This window comes from Chelon labrosus (assembly GCF_963514085.1).
Source record: "Chelon labrosus genome assembly, chromosome: 12".
NCBI lineage: Eukaryota > Metazoa > Chordata > Actinopteri > Mugiliformes > Mugilidae > Chelon > Chelon labrosus.
Window position 1 is genome coordinate 9,247,426 of NC_140345.1, and position 18,600 is coordinate 9,266,025.

At 40.2% G+C, this 18,600-nt stretch overlaps 2 protein-coding genes across 6 annotated transcripts; both read left to right on the forward strand.

Moving 5' to 3' along the window:
* The first annotated feature begins 680 nt into the window (after nt 1-680).
* LOC311496343 (C-Jun-amino-terminal kinase-interacting protein 4) lies at nt 681-12,321 on the forward strand. 3 transcript variants are annotated; one of them, XM_084556164.1, is made up of 28 exons: nt 681-825; nt 2,742-3,107; nt 3,199-3,393; nt 3,494-3,614; nt 3,763-3,833; nt 3,939-4,003; nt 4,566-4,632; nt 4,726-4,895; nt 5,036-5,286; nt 5,688-5,745; nt 5,934-6,086; nt 6,209-6,251; nt 6,357-6,481; nt 6,637-6,690; nt 7,854-7,994; nt 8,486-8,618; nt 8,833-8,919; nt 9,005-9,052; nt 9,189-9,330; nt 9,510-9,552; nt 9,674-9,754; nt 9,851-9,918; nt 10,053-10,201; nt 10,291-10,462; nt 10,661-10,774; nt 10,865-10,963; nt 11,079-11,168; nt 11,275-12,321. In XM_084556164.1, exons 2-28 carry the CDS (start codon nt 3,009-3,011, stop codon nt 11,391-11,393), a joined length of 2,958 nt encoding a protein of 985 aa, XP_084412290.1. In that variant the 5' UTR covers nt 681-825; nt 2,742-3,008; the 3' UTR covers nt 11,394-12,321. The 3 variants fall into 3 exon arrangements, with proteins under 3 accessions (XP_084412290.1, XP_084412292.1, XP_084412291.1); XM_084556166.1 differs by having other exon boundaries at nt 761-825; nt 2,353-3,107; XM_084556165.1 differs by lacking the exon at nt 681-825 and having other exon boundaries at nt 2,111-3,107.
* Nucleotides 12,322-13,781: 1,460 nt separating this feature from the next.
* Nucleotides 13,782-18,464, forward strand: ccdc106a (coiled-coil domain containing 106a). Of its 3 annotated transcripts, none has more exons than XM_084557775.1 (8): nt 13,782-13,976; nt 14,468-14,537; nt 14,625-14,723; nt 14,826-15,047; nt 15,178-15,234; nt 15,356-15,631; nt 15,744-15,911; nt 16,016-18,464. In XM_084557775.1, exons 2-8 carry the CDS (start codon nt 14,468-14,470, stop codon nt 16,330-16,332), a joined length of 1,209 nt encoding a protein of 402 aa, XP_084413901.1. In that variant the 5' UTR covers nt 13,782-13,976; the 3' UTR covers nt 16,333-18,464. The 3 variants fall into 3 exon arrangements, with proteins under 3 accessions (XP_084413901.1, XP_084413903.1, XP_084413902.1); XM_084557777.1 differs by having other exon boundaries at nt 15,762-15,911; XM_084557776.1 differs by having other exon boundaries at nt 13,904-13,924.
* The last annotated feature ends 136 nt before the right edge of the window (nt 18,465-18,600 follow it).

Here is an 18,600-nt window from a genome sequence, read left to right on the forward strand (position 1 = left end):
TCACAGTCAATCTATCTTTGTAAAACTTAAGATAGAAAGCTGCAACCACAAGCATGGCTCCACTGGGATTAGGAACAAAAGCCTTAAACAAACTGAGCATGTTAGTTTTAAGAAGGTGGAAGAAGTAAAACTTGCTCCTGTGCTTATGGCAGTGCAGAATAGAAAATATGAAGACGGGCTGGTAAAGCAGGACAGGCTTCAGCATGAGTGCAACCATCAGCATGAACTGAGACAGGAGAGGACAGAGATGTGTCTCCACCTGCTGGAAGAAAAACAAACTGCACTTCAACCCATGTCCATCCTTGATTTACAATTATTTTTTTCATCATCTTCCACTGTGTAAAAGTTATTTTGTTTTTTTTTACAAGCACATTCTGTAATAATAATAAAAAAAAACTCTCTAAAAAAAATTAGTTGGCCTAGTCGTCTCTTTTGTGTTTTGTTTAAACAAACTGGCTCTTGTCTAGCTCTCAGGCATGTGCGGTATTTCTACAGGTACCAGACTTTGGTTTACTCAGATCACCTGACACACGACTGCAACTTCTGTGATCACGTGTCATCGTTCAAGTTTCAGGAAACCTTTTTTTCTCCTTCCGAAAACAAAACTACGCAAGTCCCGCCCCTTCTCTCCTCCCATTGGCCGTAGCCAGTAACGGCTGCGCTCCGATTGGTCAGAGCGAGTACTTGTCTGCGCACGTCAAAAGTGAAACAACGCCTCTTTTAAACTGTGTGTAATTGATACTCGTCCCCGAAGAAAAGACGCCTGGACTGTGAATATTTTGGGGGGCAGAAAAATGAAAGTTATCCAAGGAGTCAGCCTTTGAGGTGAGTTTGTTAAACGGCAGCCTAGCAGCGAGGCGACACGGCTTGTCTTCTGGCCAAGTCACAACTTCGTAGACCTGTGACCAACGGTCTCTCAAGGTGTCCACTGTCAGTCATGTTACTTATTTATACGGTTTATACCTCTGCAGATCTGCTGTGTCTTCTTCTCAGTTGTCAAATAAAGCCAATAATACAATTTATTGACGTCTTTAACCTGCCTGCACATGTTTGTCTGCTAATTTAATCGTTTGTATTTCGTGTTGTGCGGTTTAACACATTGCATAATCCTCTTTAGACATAAATATTTAACAGAAAGAGCCACCGTCTTATTCAAATCTAAGTTTAATAGTTCTTTAAAGCACATTAGCATGACTTGAATCCAAACGGTAAATATTTTCGTTTCAAAGACATGCTGGTAATCAAGGCTCATCTGTGGGAACGTTTTTATTTTAACAGACATAATTATCAATTGAGAAATGACTGCCAGTTCGTTGAGTAAACTAGTGTCATTAAATGCTTTCTAATATAGGAGTCCTGCAGGTCATAGCTTCATGAAGGTTATGGTGTTCAGCATTCATTTAAAATAACTGAGAGAGCTGTTGATTCAACTGTGTTTTCATTTTGGAGGCTGTGGTTTTGACATCCCTATTTTAGTCAGTGGGCAAGGCTAAATAACAGAAACACCTTTTTTTTTTTTTTTTACTATTTGTTTCAAATTAAACTGAACATCGTCACAGTCACGTAGGAGATGTAGTGCAGGACTGTTACATTAGATGCATTACTTTAAACTAGTGAACCTAATGTTTCTGCAAGTTAGTTTAGGTCAGTGCTAGTAAAACCAAACCATGGACTGATTTATTATCTTGAAGTGTGAAAAAAACAATGAACCGATGATCTATATGGTAGCAGATTCATTTTCTGTCCATTGAATTGCCGATTAAGTATGTGTATTCAACTCTAATATAGCCAATATAAGAATAAACTTGTTTCTGACTTGAAAAACGTAGTCTTGAAATGAAAATCCATCCAGGCCTGAGTGTGTACCTGTATAATATAGACTATGATTTAACCCATCTGTTTGTCTGTAAGCCTGAACACAAACAAGTTACTGATCTTAAAAGGCTATCAGTGTATAAACGACCATTAGAATTTAGACTTAGACTTAGATAAACTTTATTGATCCTCAAGGGAAATTGCTTGGTCACAGTAACTTAGTTGCACATAAAAAAAAAAACCACTCTTAAGAAGCACAAGGAAAAGAAAGATTAAATAAAATCAAATAAATACAAGTAAATGTGTGTATAGGAATAATAGTAAGGTGCAATAGTGTCCATTAACATGAATAAAATGGCTCCGCTGTCCCTCTGTTGTCTGATGTAGTGGATGAGATGTATTGTCCATGATGGAGAGCAGTTTGTCCAGTGTCCTCCTGTCCCTCACTGAGACAAACGTCCCCAACTCACCTCCAATAACATGACCTGATCCTACTTATGTCCTTTTTGCTGGTGCTGCTCCCCCAACAAACCACAGCAAAGTACAGGGCGCTCGCAACAACCGACTGGTAGAAAATCTCCAGCAGCTTGCTGCATACATTGAAAGACCTGAGCTGTTGTCCCTCCAGTCCAGTCTGCTGTTCATGTGGGCTCCCGGGTACTTATAGTGGTCCACTGCTTCGACCTCCAGGCCCTGGATGGTGATGGACTACGCTGCTGTAAATTTTCTCCTTACTGAGCAGATGCTTTTACTCTCTTGCAGCTAACCAAACCATTTTAGTCACAGACTGTAATAGTAAAACAAAAAAAAAAACAACAACACAGGACCATGTCAAACTAATTACAAGGTTGTTAATTAAAGAGTTCAGTATTGCAGTGTGATCTTTCAGTTAAACTGTCTTAAAATATTGTGTAATTCTCTTCCAGGATGGACTCTAAAACACCTCCAGATAAACAGTGCATACGTGGCTAGCTGACTGCAGTCTAAGAGGATGCTACATTCTTCAAGCGCAAAGGAAACTTAAAGCAGCAGAGGATGGGTGGTGCGGGTGTTGGCAGAAAGCTTGCTGAACTAGTTGTATTAGTCGGTGAAGAGGTGTAGTGACACCTTTGGCTTACAGAACTGTAAAGCAGTTTGCTTGGTGTTGAGTTGAGTCTCTAAAGTAGCTGATCAAAAAAAATAATAATTGCCTGATGGAGTACAGTGAGAGAGTGCTGTGTGGGACAGGGGAGGTGGAGCTGGACCCCAATATTGTGAGTGAAGAGGCAGGAAAGCTTTATTCAGAACTGCAGGTGAGGCCTTTTCACTTTTCATTCTGTAACTTTCCCCAGGATGTAAATATTATTTACATGTTCACTTTAACACGATTTTACCCCGCCACAGACCGTTATTGAGACCCATGGTGAAAGTGTGGTGGAGTCACTGGTACCCATATTTGTGTGGGTCCTGGAGGGGCTGGCCAGCTGCAAAGCTCAGCTGAGAAACAGGGAGGAGGATGCGGAGAGGGAGAAAGCTGAACGAGAGCAGCTGCTGGAGAGATACCAAGCAGAGAGAGCACAGAGGAAAGAAAGCCAAGAGGTGAGAAATGATACTACCATGATTTATGCTACATGTTTTAAAAAAAATGCAAAAGTGGGTGTTTGGGTGTGCTCGAAGTGAATCATTTTGTTTTCTTTAGAGGTATCTGGAGTTGGACGACCAAATTGAACAGGAGAGGAGAGCCATGAGGGTGAGGGACAAGGAGCGAGAACGACGAGAGAGAGAGCTGGAGAAGAAAGCGAGAGAACAAGCTGACCAGCGTTAGTGTCTCAAAATGAGTGTCAATAGCTCTGGAAAAAGCTGTCATGATTTATTTTCATCTCTGCCCTTTTCTCATTTAAATCACCTTTCTTCTGTGCTCAATAAAGCTAGACCGGCTAATGCTACATGTGTTTTGTTTTCTTTCAGTGGTGGCCTTGGAGGAGCAGAAAGCAAATCTGAGCAGAGAACTGAGCACACTGAGACATACTCACAACAAGGTCAGATGCTTCTGTTTAGCCTAAACATTTCTGTAGTGCTACAATATTTACTTCATCGCAGTATTTGCCTGGTTTCTAACATGTCACTGATCTTCCCTCGTTTAGTTGGCTCACACATATCAGGAACTTTTGGAAAGGAAGAAGGAATCTGAAAGGGATTCTTCTTTAAGGTTGGCCTCAGCACTCTTATTATTCTGCATACAGTACCATGTCTCTCACAGGAAGAAATTCCACGACAGCAGCAGATTTATTGTGGTTTATACACAAGCTACTGTGAACCGCAGCCAACAACAAAATCAAGAGCTCTCAGTTCACTTCAATATTAAACCCCATTGTTACAGGCTATCTGACAGCATTTCTGACAGATGTGTTGCAGCTTTACAGTTGAAAAGATGAGATAATCCTTTGAGATAAGAGTGTCCTTTAATTTGTCCCCCACTGTGGGATAAATTAAAGGATAAAATATTACTCAAAGATAGTCTATACCATAAGTAAGTGAAATTGCAGTTTCAGACTAATTTACAAATAAGTCATACTTGTAAACACATTAGAAAAATTTTCATTGGTTTTATTGTGATAAGACATTAAACAGATGCAGTTAACTCATTAGCCAGAAAGCTATTATGTCACATTTGAGATGTTGTTTTGTTTTGTTTTGTTTGTGACAGTGTTGCGAGAACTTGCAAAATGTGAGAAAGAACCACAAATGATATGTTTGCATGTCGCCTTTAGGAACAACGTGCATCCTAGGAACTTTCCATTCAACCAAGCCTCGTCGGAATCCAGCGTTAACGAAAAGGTAAATATTTGCACCTAACACACCTAGCCACATGTTTTAACATTACAACACAAGACGTTTGCACAAAGAATGATCTGTTCTTCATTTCTCCAGATGATTCAGAGACCACATTCAAACTCTGGTCCCCCCTGCTTGGATGACCTTGCAGCAAGGGAAGAAAAAGTGACTGACATTGCTGCAGAGTCTGCTGTGGATCAGTTTGTCATTGACATTATAAGCTCCACTCCTGAGCTGGCTCAGTTTCGCGGCTCTGTAGATGCAAGGTGATAATCTGAAACCATAAATTCATTTGTGGAGGTTTTAGGGGAATGTTTGTGAATACAGTAATCATTAACCAAACCAAAGTTCACTGTAACTTGTAAAGATTGTTGTCATCCCCCCCCCCCGCATTATTTACTATCAGCACACCAATCCGGCTTATCGAAGAGGAGCCACTGAGAGATGAATCAGAAAACAGCTTGGAGGATGAGATGAGGGAGTTGGAGGGGCACAAAGTAGAAGAAGGAGAGATAAAGGAAAATGACGAGGAAGAAGATGTGGAGGAAGATGATAGTATGGAGTTGGAACGACGCTATTCTAAGTCTGTATTCTCTGAATTGTCGGAACTGAGTCGGGATTACGTGGAGAGTGTAGACCAAGGGGCCAGTGTCAGAGGTACGTACTGTATTTATTGGCAAAGTTTGATTAAAACCCTAATCACCCAGGAGTTAGCCTGTTACTGATTTGTGACTTTTGATCAGATATCCTTGTGGTATAATTCTGCTTTAAAACAGAAAGTAACTGATCACAGACTATTGAGGTGGCAGAAGGCTGGGTCCTAAAAATAATCTGGCAGTGGTGGGAAACTATTTATACCCTGTTGACATGAAGTACAAGTGCAGTTCATCTGTGAAAAAGTTTTCTTACTGTTGGTTTCGTAAACCTTTACTTCCTTTTTTTTTTTTAAAACTTTCACTACATTTTATGTTACTTGTTGTTGGTCGTGAATGCAGAAAGTTAGAAATGTAGTAATTCCAGTGTTGTGTGGAATTTCAATACTTTTTTTGTGTATTTAGGCAGTGCCGACCAGTTTGAGGAGATTCATTTGCAGTATGAGGAACTGAAAGTCACTCAGTGAGTCCTGTGTTTAATTTCTGTGAACCTGTTATGAGAAGTCCACTGATTTCTAGAGTGTACAGGGAATTTCCAAACTCTTAGGTTTCCTGCTTCAGTAGAAATAAAATATTAATTAATATTTTTGATTAATTCGATTTATTCATTTTAAGTTATTCACTTACATGCTCTTTTTTTCTTCTTCACAGCGAATTAGTTGAAGCTGCACGTAAAGCTTTGATATCTCGGGTAGGAGAACTGACTGATGATCGTTCAGCTCTTCAAATGGAAGTGACCACGCTTCAGGAAACAGTGTCACGATTAGAAGGACGGATGAAGGAGAAGGAAGAGGAGACTAAAAGGTGCAGAGGATTGTCTGGAGGATTTATGGATTTAAAAAAAGTATTTTCTAGTCTATATATTGTGTTTATTTTTATTATTTATTATGATATATACTATCCTCTACGTCCACTGTTTTCCACAGACTTCGGAAAGAACTGGACGCATGCCAGTCTGAGGATCCTGATGTAAGCTACGATCGACTATATTTCAAAGATGCACTCCAACAGTGTTACTGTAGTGTAAATTATGAAGAACTCACCCATTTAAATAGATTCAATCTTCCCATCCAGGCCTCCATGTCAGCTATGCGTCCCTTCTCTCGTTCTGAAATGGCTCGTGTGGTCATGGAGAAGAACCAGTATAAGCAGCGTCTGTTTGAGCTGCAGGAGGCAATGAGACATAGTCAGGCAATCAGGTAACTTTGTTCCTCCGTCAACACAGCTGTAGCTGTGTGTGTTTAAAGATTTAAAGTCCTAAAGTGCTATTTGATGTGTTTTGCAAGACAGAGAATATACTTTGGCTCAAACTAATAGTAGCTGCCACCTGACCTCATTGTTTCTGTTTTCACAGAGCAACAAAGGAAGAGAAGTTTACAGAGGAAAAAAGGTCAAGTGTTTGGAGAAAGTAAGTATTTTTCTTATGCCTAATTTCAATATTTTATCCCCAAAAAAATAGCAGTTTACTGAACCGCCATCTTCTCGCCAGTTGAAATGCCAATGAAGTTTGTGCTCTCATAACACCCAAAGTGGTGGGTGGTGCATCTTCATTCTTGGAGGAAGAGAAGACTGGTTTTAATGCATGTACCGCTGTCCAAAGATTTATTTCCATCCAGTGTTGCATTCATTTTTAACCAAGATCTTGTATTGATGATGGGAGAGTCTGACCACTGAGCAAAGCCTTCTAAAGCACATCCCAAAGATTCTCAATGGGGTTAAGGTCTGGACTCTGTGGTGGCCAATCCATGTGTCAAAATGATGTCTCATGCTCCCTGAACCACTCTTTCACAATTTGAGCCCCATGAATCCTGGCACTGTCATCTTGAAATATGCCCGTGTCATCAGGGACGAAAAAAATCAATTGATAGAATAACCTGGTCATTCAGTATATTCAGGTAGTCAGCTGACCTCATTCTTTGGGCACATAATGTTGCTGAACCTAGACCTGACCAACTGCACCAACCCCAGATCATAGCACTAGGCATGATGGGTGCATAACTTCATCTGCCTCTCTTCTTACCCTGGTACTTGTTGCCAGCTGAAAGATAATCCTCCATGCAGTTATTATACAAAAGGAGGTTCATACCTATTTGCTTAGTTAAATCCAGTTGGTGACTTTCTTTTTGGCCAGATAGTGTATACTGAAACAATACTGCTGCCTGTGTGACCGCATGTGTCGTCTTCTTTTGAAGTCAGACTGAAGAGACACGTTTAAATGTCAGTCACAAAACCAGTGGCTTCCATACCACACTTTTATTTTGCACTTTTTATAAAGCCAAAACAATTATTTCTATTTCAGGGTCTGTTTGTGTGAATTACTATCAGGAGCTTAGGAGAGTCACATGAACATATAAACACTGTTCCTAAGATTATTGGTCATTATAAGGGTGTTAACAGAAAATATGTGAGAGGAAATAATCTTTTGGAGTCATACTCTGTTAAAGCCACTCAGTAGATGAAACGACTGAAATGAGTAAAATAATTGCATGTTTGGAAATAAATAAAACAAAATAAATTTGAAATCGAGCACTGTATAAAATGTTGATATATATTATTTTTTTTTAATTAAAGATTCAACCGCTTGTTCGGGCTGTCCAAGGAACCATTAATCCCGCCTCCTACTTCTGCATTAGCTGTGCGAACGTCCCCATCAGTCATTCGCTCTCCTGTGGGGTCTCCACAAGTACCAGCTGCCAGTCGAACTCAGGCTGAGTAAGCAAATGTTTCTTACCATGTTACTCCTGCCTAATGCTTTTCTACAGTTGTGTGCAAGGGATTTGGGTGAATTTCTTTATCCTTTAAGTGAAAGGAAGTAAATACAACCCCTGCAGTTCCTTTCCCTTCAAATCTGTGGGAACCTTTTAAACAAGCTACAACTATAACGAGAACTGTCTACAAGAAACAGTAGGTGAAGGTCGAAAATATAGGGACACTCAGGAATGCTGGTTACATAAAAAAAGCATTTGCAGTCTGTGATAGCCGCTAAAGTGGTTGCTACAACCACAAGTTCAGTGCTACAGAGTTTTTCTGTTTTTGAAGTTCATGAAATAGAGTAATAATGTATATGTAAGGTTAACGTCACTTTGCTGCAGAGGCTGTGTTTACTTCCATTTAAAGTGGCGTGCTGTCTTTATTTTACTTTAAAAATCAAGAAAATATCTATTTAATTTCAAACTGATGAACATTAGAAGCATTTTCTCTAGATCTGCTTCTCCTGCTGCTCCTTCACCACGTGTCAGGAGGAGGGAAATCTACAGAGAGATTCGCTCCCAAATTTGGGGATCTATGGGAAAGCGACAGCTACATGGCTGGAGCGTGCCACTGGCAAACACACAGGTAGTAGAGCTGCATATACGATTCAAATAAATGGGAGAGTTCGATGAAAGCCTGTATAGGAAAATAGGAAAAGAACTGAGAGTTTCACATTGCTGTGATAGGAATCAAGTTTTTGCCGTTTTGTTTTCTCACTAATAATATTTCACAGTATGTATTTTCACAAAGAAGGGCAATATGCAGACAATAACCACGTGGTTAAATGACATTATTGTAGGATTCCCAAGAACCTGTACCAGAGCCTAAAGATGTGCCTGTTCTAGTGCAACTCAGACTGTTAGATCAAAGAGACTCCACTGCTAAGGTACGTCCTGCTACTCTTACATTACAATGCACCTATTGTCCAGTCTCCTAACTTATTCTTTTTTTTATTATTATTATTTACTCAGCTGAACTGTGCAGTTGCAGTATCGCCTGAGATCTCAGGAGAAGCCACAGTAAGTCTCATTATCCTGGTTAAATAGCAACTGCAGTCATACTCTAATTATGACCACCCAGCCATGACTAACACTGCCTAGGTACATGTTGTTTCATGTCACTCATCTCTCCAAACTCCATATCCTTCTCTGCCAGTGTTCTGTGTGGGTAGTTTCTGGCCCTGCCTCCTGCAGTGATATTACAGTGATTGATCCAGCACGGCCCAACACAGTACTGGATCAGTTCAGCCTCCCTCCCACAGCCCCTGCCCTCTGCATCTGTGCTGTGCCTCCCATAGGTCAGTGCTGGTACAATGGGATGCAGCAGCTACTACAGACAAACTGTCTCATGTATTCTGTACTTGTATTATCCCCCTAAAATCATGCTGGTGTACTGGAAACACTTGGAAATCTTGGAAATCACTACTGCTCACTCAGCTTTTCCTCTGACACTATCTTTGTGGTCTTGTTGTGTCAGGTAACACTGCAGGAACTGTGTGGATTGGAACTCAGGAAGGAAGGTAGTTCCAGCTGAATAAGCAGCTCACTTCAGCAAATAATATATAAGGAATTTGGCAACTTAGCAAACTGTCTTACGGACACTTTCCCAATTTCCTATCTCCCATTGTCTCTCTCTCACAGTATACTTGTGCACTCTGCCTCTGCTGGCAGGAGGCTCTGTCTGCAGTCTGTATCTCTCTCTGAGGGTGTCCATTCACTCATGTGAGTTCTGTCTGCATTGTCTTTGTGTATAATATCCTCTGTGACACCATGTCATCTTCATGAACTATATCTACTTTGTGCTGATCAATCTCACAGGTATTCCCAGAGTCAGGTCATAGCTGGTTTAGCCGATGGGACATTGGCATTTTTCTCACACAGTTCAGGTAATGACTTTCCGTTTCCTCTCCACGGTTACGTTCAACTGTCTCAACTGCTTAAATTCTTAATTTTTCACAAGTGTCATTACTGCCGTTGAGTGACAGAAATAATGAAGTAATTATTGCTGGTGAAAATGCAGGTGGCTGGAATCTGCAGTCACACTCTGTGATGCCTCTTGGATCAACCCCTCTGCAGCCCATTCGCTGCTGCCTTCCAAAAGGTGGCCGCTTGTGGGTGGGATACTGGAACAAAGTCCATGTGGTTGATACTGACAGCAAGAAAGTGGAGGTAAGGAGAAAAGCGGGTACCTATAGTAAATTATTTTGTTACCCCAGTCTTTGGAACTCACTATTATTATTCCTTGTGTGTCTTTACAGCAAGTATTTTCAGTGTCTGAGCGCAGTGAGCAGCAGGTTCGTTTCCTGTGTGCTGGTGGAAGTGGTGTTTGGACGTCCTGCCGACTTGACCCAATCCTCAGGCTGTTTGACTGGTCCACAGGACGACCACTACAGGAAGTGGACTTTAGTGCTTTGGTCACTAAAACATTAGGTGCTCAAACTTTTCTTGTCTTTTATAATACATTTATCCATAAGCCTAAGTCAGCTTAATCAAAGTTTCTCAGTACATTGCAATCAACAGGAACTTAATGTCTTATGTGATTAAAACATTTATTTATGCTTATTTATTTATGACCACTTGTAAGTTTAAGCCTACCACTACCAGCTAACATATTGTTTCTCTCTATAGGCCAACCCTTCCTGACACTCTCACCACTCCAAATCTCCTCTCTCACCATCATCTCTGGCCGTCTATGGGTGGGCACGGGAGGTGGTGCCATTTTCTCCATTCCCTTATCAATAAGTATGTTTTCTTTCCATGAGAATGTCTGTCACTGACTTTTACCAAAAATGTGCTCCATCTAATATTAAGTATATAAATGATTGTTTCCAGCTTCAGAGGATATTTCAATCCCATATTGCTCTACTGCGTCAGCCCAGCTGTGCTACCATGGTCACAGACAAGCTGTGAGATTCATTATTGCTGCACCTGGTAAGATTTTGATAGCCATTACTCTTAACATCCCAAGTATTTTTGATCTTTCAGGCAGCATTTGCATTCTGTATTTGTACTTTTAAGTGACAATAAAATTGTCTTTATCTTGCAGGCTGTTTGATCACCTCTCCTGGCAGCAGCCATGTCACTACCGCTCAGCTTATCCTCAGTGGAGGAGAGGGTTATATCAATTTCCGAATTGGTGAGCTGAAGAAAAATACCACTGTAGTGTCAGTTATTTACTGCATGCCACATTGTAGTCAGTGCTTAGTTTAAGAAATGCCTAACTGCTTTGTCTGCTTTGCTAGGAGATGATGCGAGTGATGACTCGAACGAGGTGTCCCAAGCCACACCACAGCGATCTGAACGCAGTCATATGATAATCTGGCAGAATCCTGCACCCTCAGTGCCCAGCCCTTCCCTCTGACATTTCTGAACAAGATCAAAATGGAGCAGACATATACTGTACAGAAGCAAAGTACAAGGCAGCACCATCAATGATGCTTTCCATGGAACTGAATAAACTGGCATTTCACTGTGGCAGCAATACACATATCCTCTAAAACTAGTACTATGATTTGTACTATTTCACACTTGTTTACCTCAACGGTTTTGTACATCTCTCTTTTGACTGGATTATCCTAATGGATTATGATACCTTCTGTGTGCCTTGATCTGATTTTAGTGCTGCATAATCGGTCAGTATTTCAGTTTCCTGAATTATTTACCTTTGCACTAACAATGCAATGATTTTCACTGACACACAGCTGTTTAATACAACTAATACAACAATTGTTTGTTGAAAAAGAACACATACACCTTCTGATCATAGTTACATTTAATAATGTAGCAACTCTTGGAGCTGCTGTGAACATACTTTGTTGTTAACTGTGAACTGGGAACTTAAACAGGTTATGTACTTCTTTCAGCATAAAGACAGTCCTTATTATCTCCTGATGTTGCATTGAGGTGGTGAACTTCTTTTCTGATGTGTATTTTGTGGAATTTCTGCCATGAGTATTAACTCCAATTCTACCCCTCCACATTGCATGTGGTGTTATTACAAACACCTGCACATTATAAATGTGTCTGTGTATAATATGTGTGGTATCACCGCTCCCCGTTAATGTAAAATTGCAGATGCTGTCCTTAAAAAATATTTATTTTCTCAATCAGTTGTTTGCTTGATGCGTATGGGTCTTAATGCGTTTAATGTTTTAGTTTGATTTCTGTAAAATAAGGGAGAAAAATTCTTTCAAGTGCCTTGTGAAGCATTTCTGTGCAGACTTAAGCATGGGTTCAGACTCCACCTTGTGCAAATATGATTATTGTCATTAAAATGTCTTCGGTTGTCAGTGTAGTAATTTTCATTCGAGTTTCATGAGTCGTGTCACCATAATATGGTGCAGCAATTGTTTAGTCAACATGAATGAAAATGACAAAATATTGTTGTATATTAATGTTTTTAATCTTCACATATTGTGTCTTTTACTTTAGTCCCCATTACAGTAACTTGGAGAGTGTGTGAATGATCCCTTATAAAAACATCAAGTATGAAACGCTAACAAAAAAAGTGAAGAGTATGACAACCAGTAATGATACTCCTTTTGGCAGTTTGGCCTATTGTGTGTTAAAAACAGTCCTTCACAAAACAGCAAGTCAGTCAGTTAGTCTTAGGGCTTCCACTTCCTATGTTGGGCTGCTGTGAGTCCTGGGGATCCGTATCTTGCGGCTCAGTGAGCGGGCAAGTCTGTCCACAGCTCCACCCATAGTCCCTCCAAGCTCTTTTTTGGAGGTCAGACCCTCGATGTTGCCACTGTACCACAGGACCCAGCCTCCCAGGGAAAACAGCACCAGCAGGGCTCCTGAGTACACCAGCAGATCCCCGAAGTCTTGACCTTGGATCTCTAGTTGAGCGAAGACACCCAGCAGCAGGAACGTCACACCCAACAGGTCCATCAACACAGCGAACACTAGCGCCAGCTTACAGTGGGACAGGCCCTCATACTTGGGTGCCATGGCTGCACTGAAATAAATAAGGGAAGCTTGTCAAGTGGAAACCTCTCGTCTAATCTTTAAACATTATTATCTTTTATAACAAAGTCATAATTTAAAAAAATAAAACAATTTTAGGCCACTGATTTGTCCTCTCTGCCTATTAAAAAAAAACATCACTACAAACTTACATCTGCGTATGTTTTCTAACACATTAGACTAAGCCTGCATCTACCGTCAGTTAAGTGCCACACCTGTCCTCCAGCCCGCGTCACGGGCCATCTCTTAAATGCAGACTAATTACAAAGCAGGACGTTTACATGGTCACGTCTTTATTATTTAGGAAAAACAAAACACTTACCCCTTTGTTATGTAGCCAAGTATCTAGGAGTCGAGCGTGTATACAATGGAAATCGTGAGTTTAGAGTCTTTCCGGAACGACTCCAACTCTCAGAAGCCGCCAGTCAACACTGTAACCTGACACCTCGTCACTGGTTCTACCTGTCCGGCAGTTTCCCAAGGCGACGTAAACAAATGGGTGTCACAGTTACACGTTTATTTAATTATTTATTCATTTATTTATTGCCTAATACGGTCATTTTCTCTTTCGTGCACAATTTCCCAAATGCACATACATTTTTAATGATTTATTAAACATCTTCAAAATATCAGTTGATGTAAAAGTTTATTCCACCTTCATTTGCTTTTGCATTATCTCTCTCTCTCTATATATATATATATTTTTATTTTTTAAGAAAATAAATGCTGCCATGAGATAAATAAACATGACAAACAAAGCCTGCCTTGTGATAATCTAACTATCACTGTATCTGCTGAGGGCTGTCGTTAATTTTATTACATCCGGAAGTGACGTTAAAGCGCGTTGAAAAAATAAAAGGGCGATAATTGTTATTGTTAGCTTGTTAGCTAGCAGGCGAACTCGTGAAATGGAGATATGACTGAGTAATAACGTCTTATTACATGTGCACGATTAAGTTATTACAAACGTAGAGTGGTATGTACCGATTCCTGCATAATGTGTTTGTAGAATGGAGATTCTAGTAATGTGTCAATGGCGACATTAAACAACTGAGTGTAGAGAAAAAAGGGGATTGTTATTTTATATTGTAGCTACAGTACATGCTAACAATACATGAGGCCAACGTAGTTCACAGCTAATCTCGTTTGCTTGTGAGCCCCGTGCCAGGCCGCTACAAACTTATATTTTACTATCAAAGCTGTTTTAACTGCTTCGGTTTATATTAGTGTGACAGAGAGTACTGTAATAAAATTAGCTTTGGTTTTCTTTCATAAAGCACAGCGTCCCACATTATTAGAGCTTGCCTGTAAACTCTGCTTTTTTTTTTTTTTTTTTTTTTAATTAATGTGAGCATGTGTAATAAAGTCTCCACAGAGCATCAGTGTGAAGCATCCCTGCTCAGGCCATACACCTGATGAGGTTTATTTAAAACCATAAACTAATCACACATTTGTCTGTGTTATGAGATGGAAGACGGAAACAGGAATGATGCTGCTTCCACGTCCAAGAGCCACGCAGGTTCCCTCCACCTGCAGAGTAAGATTTTAAATATGTAATTACGACGGGCCTGCTTTTAGGTCAAGCACTGCAATTTATAACTCTAAAAATTTTTGTTTTTCTCAGCTCCGAAAAATGAGGATGCCTATGAAATTGCCATCCCCTATGAGGAGAACAGCTTTGAGCAGCAAGGATTCTTCAACCAGACTGATCAGAATTTTGATGGTGACTGTCAGGAGCAATACTTTAAGTCACTGCAAAGTGGCATGAAATGTCTTGATCTAGATTGCTGGTGATTTTCCAAATCATGTTGTCGGTCGTTTTCAGAATCGCCCTCATCTGCAGGCCCGGCACCGGTCAACAACTCGTACATGGTGATCACCAACCTGCGGACCCAGCTACAGATCTCTCTGGAGAAAAACTCTTGGCTGCAGAAGAGAATTGAGGACTTGGAAGAGGAGAGGGACTTCCTTCGCTGCCAGCTGGACCGCTTCATCTTTTCGACCAAGAGCCACGGACAGGAGCAGAGTCAGAGTCAGTACAGTAACGGTGAGGACAGGGGACAGGTATGAGTTAATTAAGCCGTCCCAACAATCTGACTCGTGGTTGATAAGACGGTTTGACTCAAGACTTTCAGAGTGGAAAATAAATGTACCTCTTGGTATTTTCTTCTCTGCAGGATATGAATCCAGACGATTTAACTGGAGGGCAAGAAGAGAGGAAGATCGCCCTTCTGGTAAAAATATTATGCAATTATAAACAATCATGGTTAGATATATATGTGCAACCTGTTCATGGCTCATGTGCATTTAATTTAGTCTGTAGATTCTCAAGTATTATTTTTCTTTCATTCATAGAACAACAGAAGACAGACTCACAGCATTTCCCATCACGCCCGTTTATCCAGCGAAGGCCTGGTCCTGCATCTATGGTGCCTTCCAAAAATCATGTCTCTAGTCAATTAACCAATCAGCTAGCCTCTATGAATGCTTTGTTCAACTCTACACAATCCCAGGCCCTTTTGCAAGGCCATAGCACCTCCAGTAGTGCAGCCAGTGGCAGCGGTGGAAACGGCAGCGGTGCTGCAAGGTCATCCATGAATGAAATGAGTGCACATAGCAACGTAGGGCCAGGTAATACAAACCATCAAGTTTTTCCACTAATTAACCAAATTAAATCACAGTTGTATATGTGTCTCTTTTACCTGCTGTGTTTTGTTGAGTAGATGATTTTTGTTTTTATTAGATTCCCTGTCACTTCTAGGAGAATCTGATGAGTACCTGGAGCAGGATGGCTTCATCGAGGAGGAGGAAATGATATCAGGGGAAGATGTAATGTCAGATACTATTAACAGCAACAGACACCAGTTAAAGAGGAGGCGGGTCTTCCGAGCTCCAAGGGAGCGACAAAGAGGTGACGGAAGGAAAAAGATGCTGCCACAAAGTCTCAGTGTCATGGTTGTAGACATTCTCATAACACGTCTGCAGCTAATTAGCCTGTGCATTTTTCTTCTTCAGTGAAAGACGCTGCTGGAGTACTGTTTCGCTACAAGAAGATTCTACTTACATACCAGCGTCTCAAAAATATGTCCAAAGCCTTCCAAATCCATGGTGTTGACCGCAACACAGTGGCTTCTACCACGCCCATTGCTGAGCTGCTACTAGTAGCCCCAGAGAAGGTGGCGGAAGTGGGTGAGTTCGACCCATCCAAGGAGAAGCTGCTGGATTACGCCCGGCGCTGCTACACTGCCCTGGATGAAGAGACACTGAGCAGAGTGCAGGCCCTGAAGAAGAATAATCTGCTCCTACCCATCTCCTACAGGTTCAGACACTGAACATCCCAGAAGGATGGGATGTGTCTCTAGAAATCCATGGAGTGGGTGGTTAAGTAAGAAAAGCAGTTGGGTTTAGCTGCAGCAGGCTAGGCTACCCCCAAGTCACAGAAATGCTGAGATGAATTAGGAGTTCTTTTACTGTCTCAGCTGCTTGTAGCCACGTAAACTGCAACTTTTCACATCCTGCTGCCAATTCAGTACAGATATGTTGGTTTTTTCAAACCACAGTAGATGTTGAGGATTTGGGGTTGCCTGCTGCAGTCGGAAAGGGAAAACAATCATGGTTCTCATTGTCTGTATGACTGAATTGGTGGATAAGATTCTGTCTTTATTATTACACTTTTTATAGAGGAGACTGCTTTATCCAGTACTAAAATCCGTATAAACAACTCAGCTCATTTAATTTAAGATTCAGTTTTTATTCGTCAGAGGCACACTTTTGTTTTCTATGCCCAATATTTGGATGAGCTTGAAGGCAGGGGTGCAGTCATTGAAGGTCTAAATCATTTTGGTCATTACCTAAGTAATCTGCAGCAGTTTATATCACTTTATATGTATGCAGTTTTGACACAAACCTAAAAGTATGGTAGCTTTCAATCACAGTGTTTGTGTATTTTGCAATAATGCTGCACTCCGTATATTTTATAGGATCATGTCGATATTATTCACTGTGCATTTGTTCTAGTATCTTTACATTTGTCAGAACGTTGTCACCATTTTCACTTGCCATAATGGAATTTTTATGAGTTCCTTGCATGAAAGACGCAACCACGTTCGCTTTACATTCCCACGTCTCTGGGTTTAAATGAGGGAAGAACTTGTAAAAACAAAGGAATCAATACAATCATAAACTGACTATAGTAAAGAGTAGTTCAACATTACGCCATGAGGTCCAAATGCATTTTTGACCACACCATAGTTCTGTTTTTAGTATAAAATCAATACAGCCACAGAAATGTTGATAATATTTTATGTGTCCTCTTAATAAAAATATGACCACAAGTTGGTCTTGTGCCCAGTTTTATCAACAGTAGTGCTGTATTATTCTGTTGTTCCATTAAGGGTTGCACCAAGACCTTTTGTAAATGACATGGTCTAACTTACAGTAAGTCTCACTTCATTTTCTTCCATGCTATTGAGGCTCTTGTAATGCATTGTGACAATAACAGCTTTTGTAAAATACGGTTCAGAACGTTTACACTAAGTATTACTGTACTGGTTATATGTAACACTGTAAGTTTTGGTTCCTTGTGAAGAATTGTGGATGTTAATTACATAAACATTTTTACAGTGTGAGTAGCAGCGTCCACAAAAGCGACCACCTTGTTATCACAGAGGATCGATTATATTTTTCCAATGTCCCACTACAAGTGCATGTGAAAGGAGCTCTTTGGTGATGTTTGGTTTAAAATGGTCTGGTCAAAACATTTTATTTTCCAAGCAGAAGACATGTTCACTATATTATACAATAATGTGTGGCGTGTACACCGGTGAAGTGGAATAATAATATTTCTTTAATAATAGAGACAATATTACAGTAGAATGCTGTGACAATTTACTTAATTGTTCATATCTCAATAACATATTTTCCTAAAACAGTGATAAGCAATCCAATTTGGGCAATTTGAGCCACTTTACATGTCTGATTGTTTGCATGGCTAAAAGGCCGGAAATGCAACTCTTAAGTAGATTTTGAACATTTGTACCAGTGCAGTGTTTAAACACGTCTCACGTAAATGCCTACAGAATAATTCAAATTGTTTCATACAAAAGTGTAGATTTATTAATCTGGATAATCCAGCAGGACTGTGCAATGAGAAAATCGTGATTCGTGATGATTCATAAACTGTAAATAAAATATTTGATTTCCTACATTTTGACTTCTAACACTGTTTTGTCTCTTTAATCATCACCACAGTGAATATTCTCAGTGGGCCAAAATATGGATAAACTAGATTGTTTTTTGGGGGGTTGAAGACGCACTTGTTTTAATCTACTCCATGTCTATATTAGAGGTGCATTGAGCAAGGAACTAAAAAAAACAACAAAACAAAACAAAAAACGTCTCAGCTGGCACTCTGCAAGGTTGCCAATTGCTCCTGTTGTATTCACTGGGATGGGTTAAGTGCAAATAAAGCAGATTTGATTTAATTTAGACCAATGATTTTATTTATTTAGATAGTGTGTAAAACTATATAAAACAAACACAAAGACAATACAGAGAAGAGGTAAAACGCTACATTATGCTACATTACAAGTACTAGATTA

Bases quoted from the DNA above. Each gene is read 5' to 3' on its own strand.
- LOC311496343 (XM_084556164.1), top strand. From the start codon at position 3,009: ATGGAGTACAGTGAGAGAGTGCTGTGTGGGACAGGGGAGGTGGAGCTG. The intron at 6,482-6,636 runs GTAACTTTGTTC...CTGTTTTCACAG, and splicing joins AGACATAGTCAGGCAATCAG to AGCAACAAAGGAAGAGAAGT. The intron at 6,691-7,853 runs GTAAGTATTTTT...TTTTAATTAAAG, and splicing joins AGGTCAAGTGTTTGGAGAAA to ATTCAACCGCTTGTTCGGGC.
- ccdc106a (XM_084557775.1), top strand. From the start codon at position 14,468: ATGGAAGACGGAAACAGGAATGATGCTGCTTCCACGTCCAAGAGCCAC. The intron at 15,235-15,355 runs GTAAAAATATTA...TTTCATTCATAG, and splicing joins AGAGGAAGATCGCCCTTCTG to AACAACAGAAGACAGACTCA. The intron at 15,912-16,015 runs GTGACGGAAGGA...TTTCTTCTTCAG, and splicing joins TCCAAGGGAGCGACAAAGAG to TGAAAGACGCTGCTGGAGTA.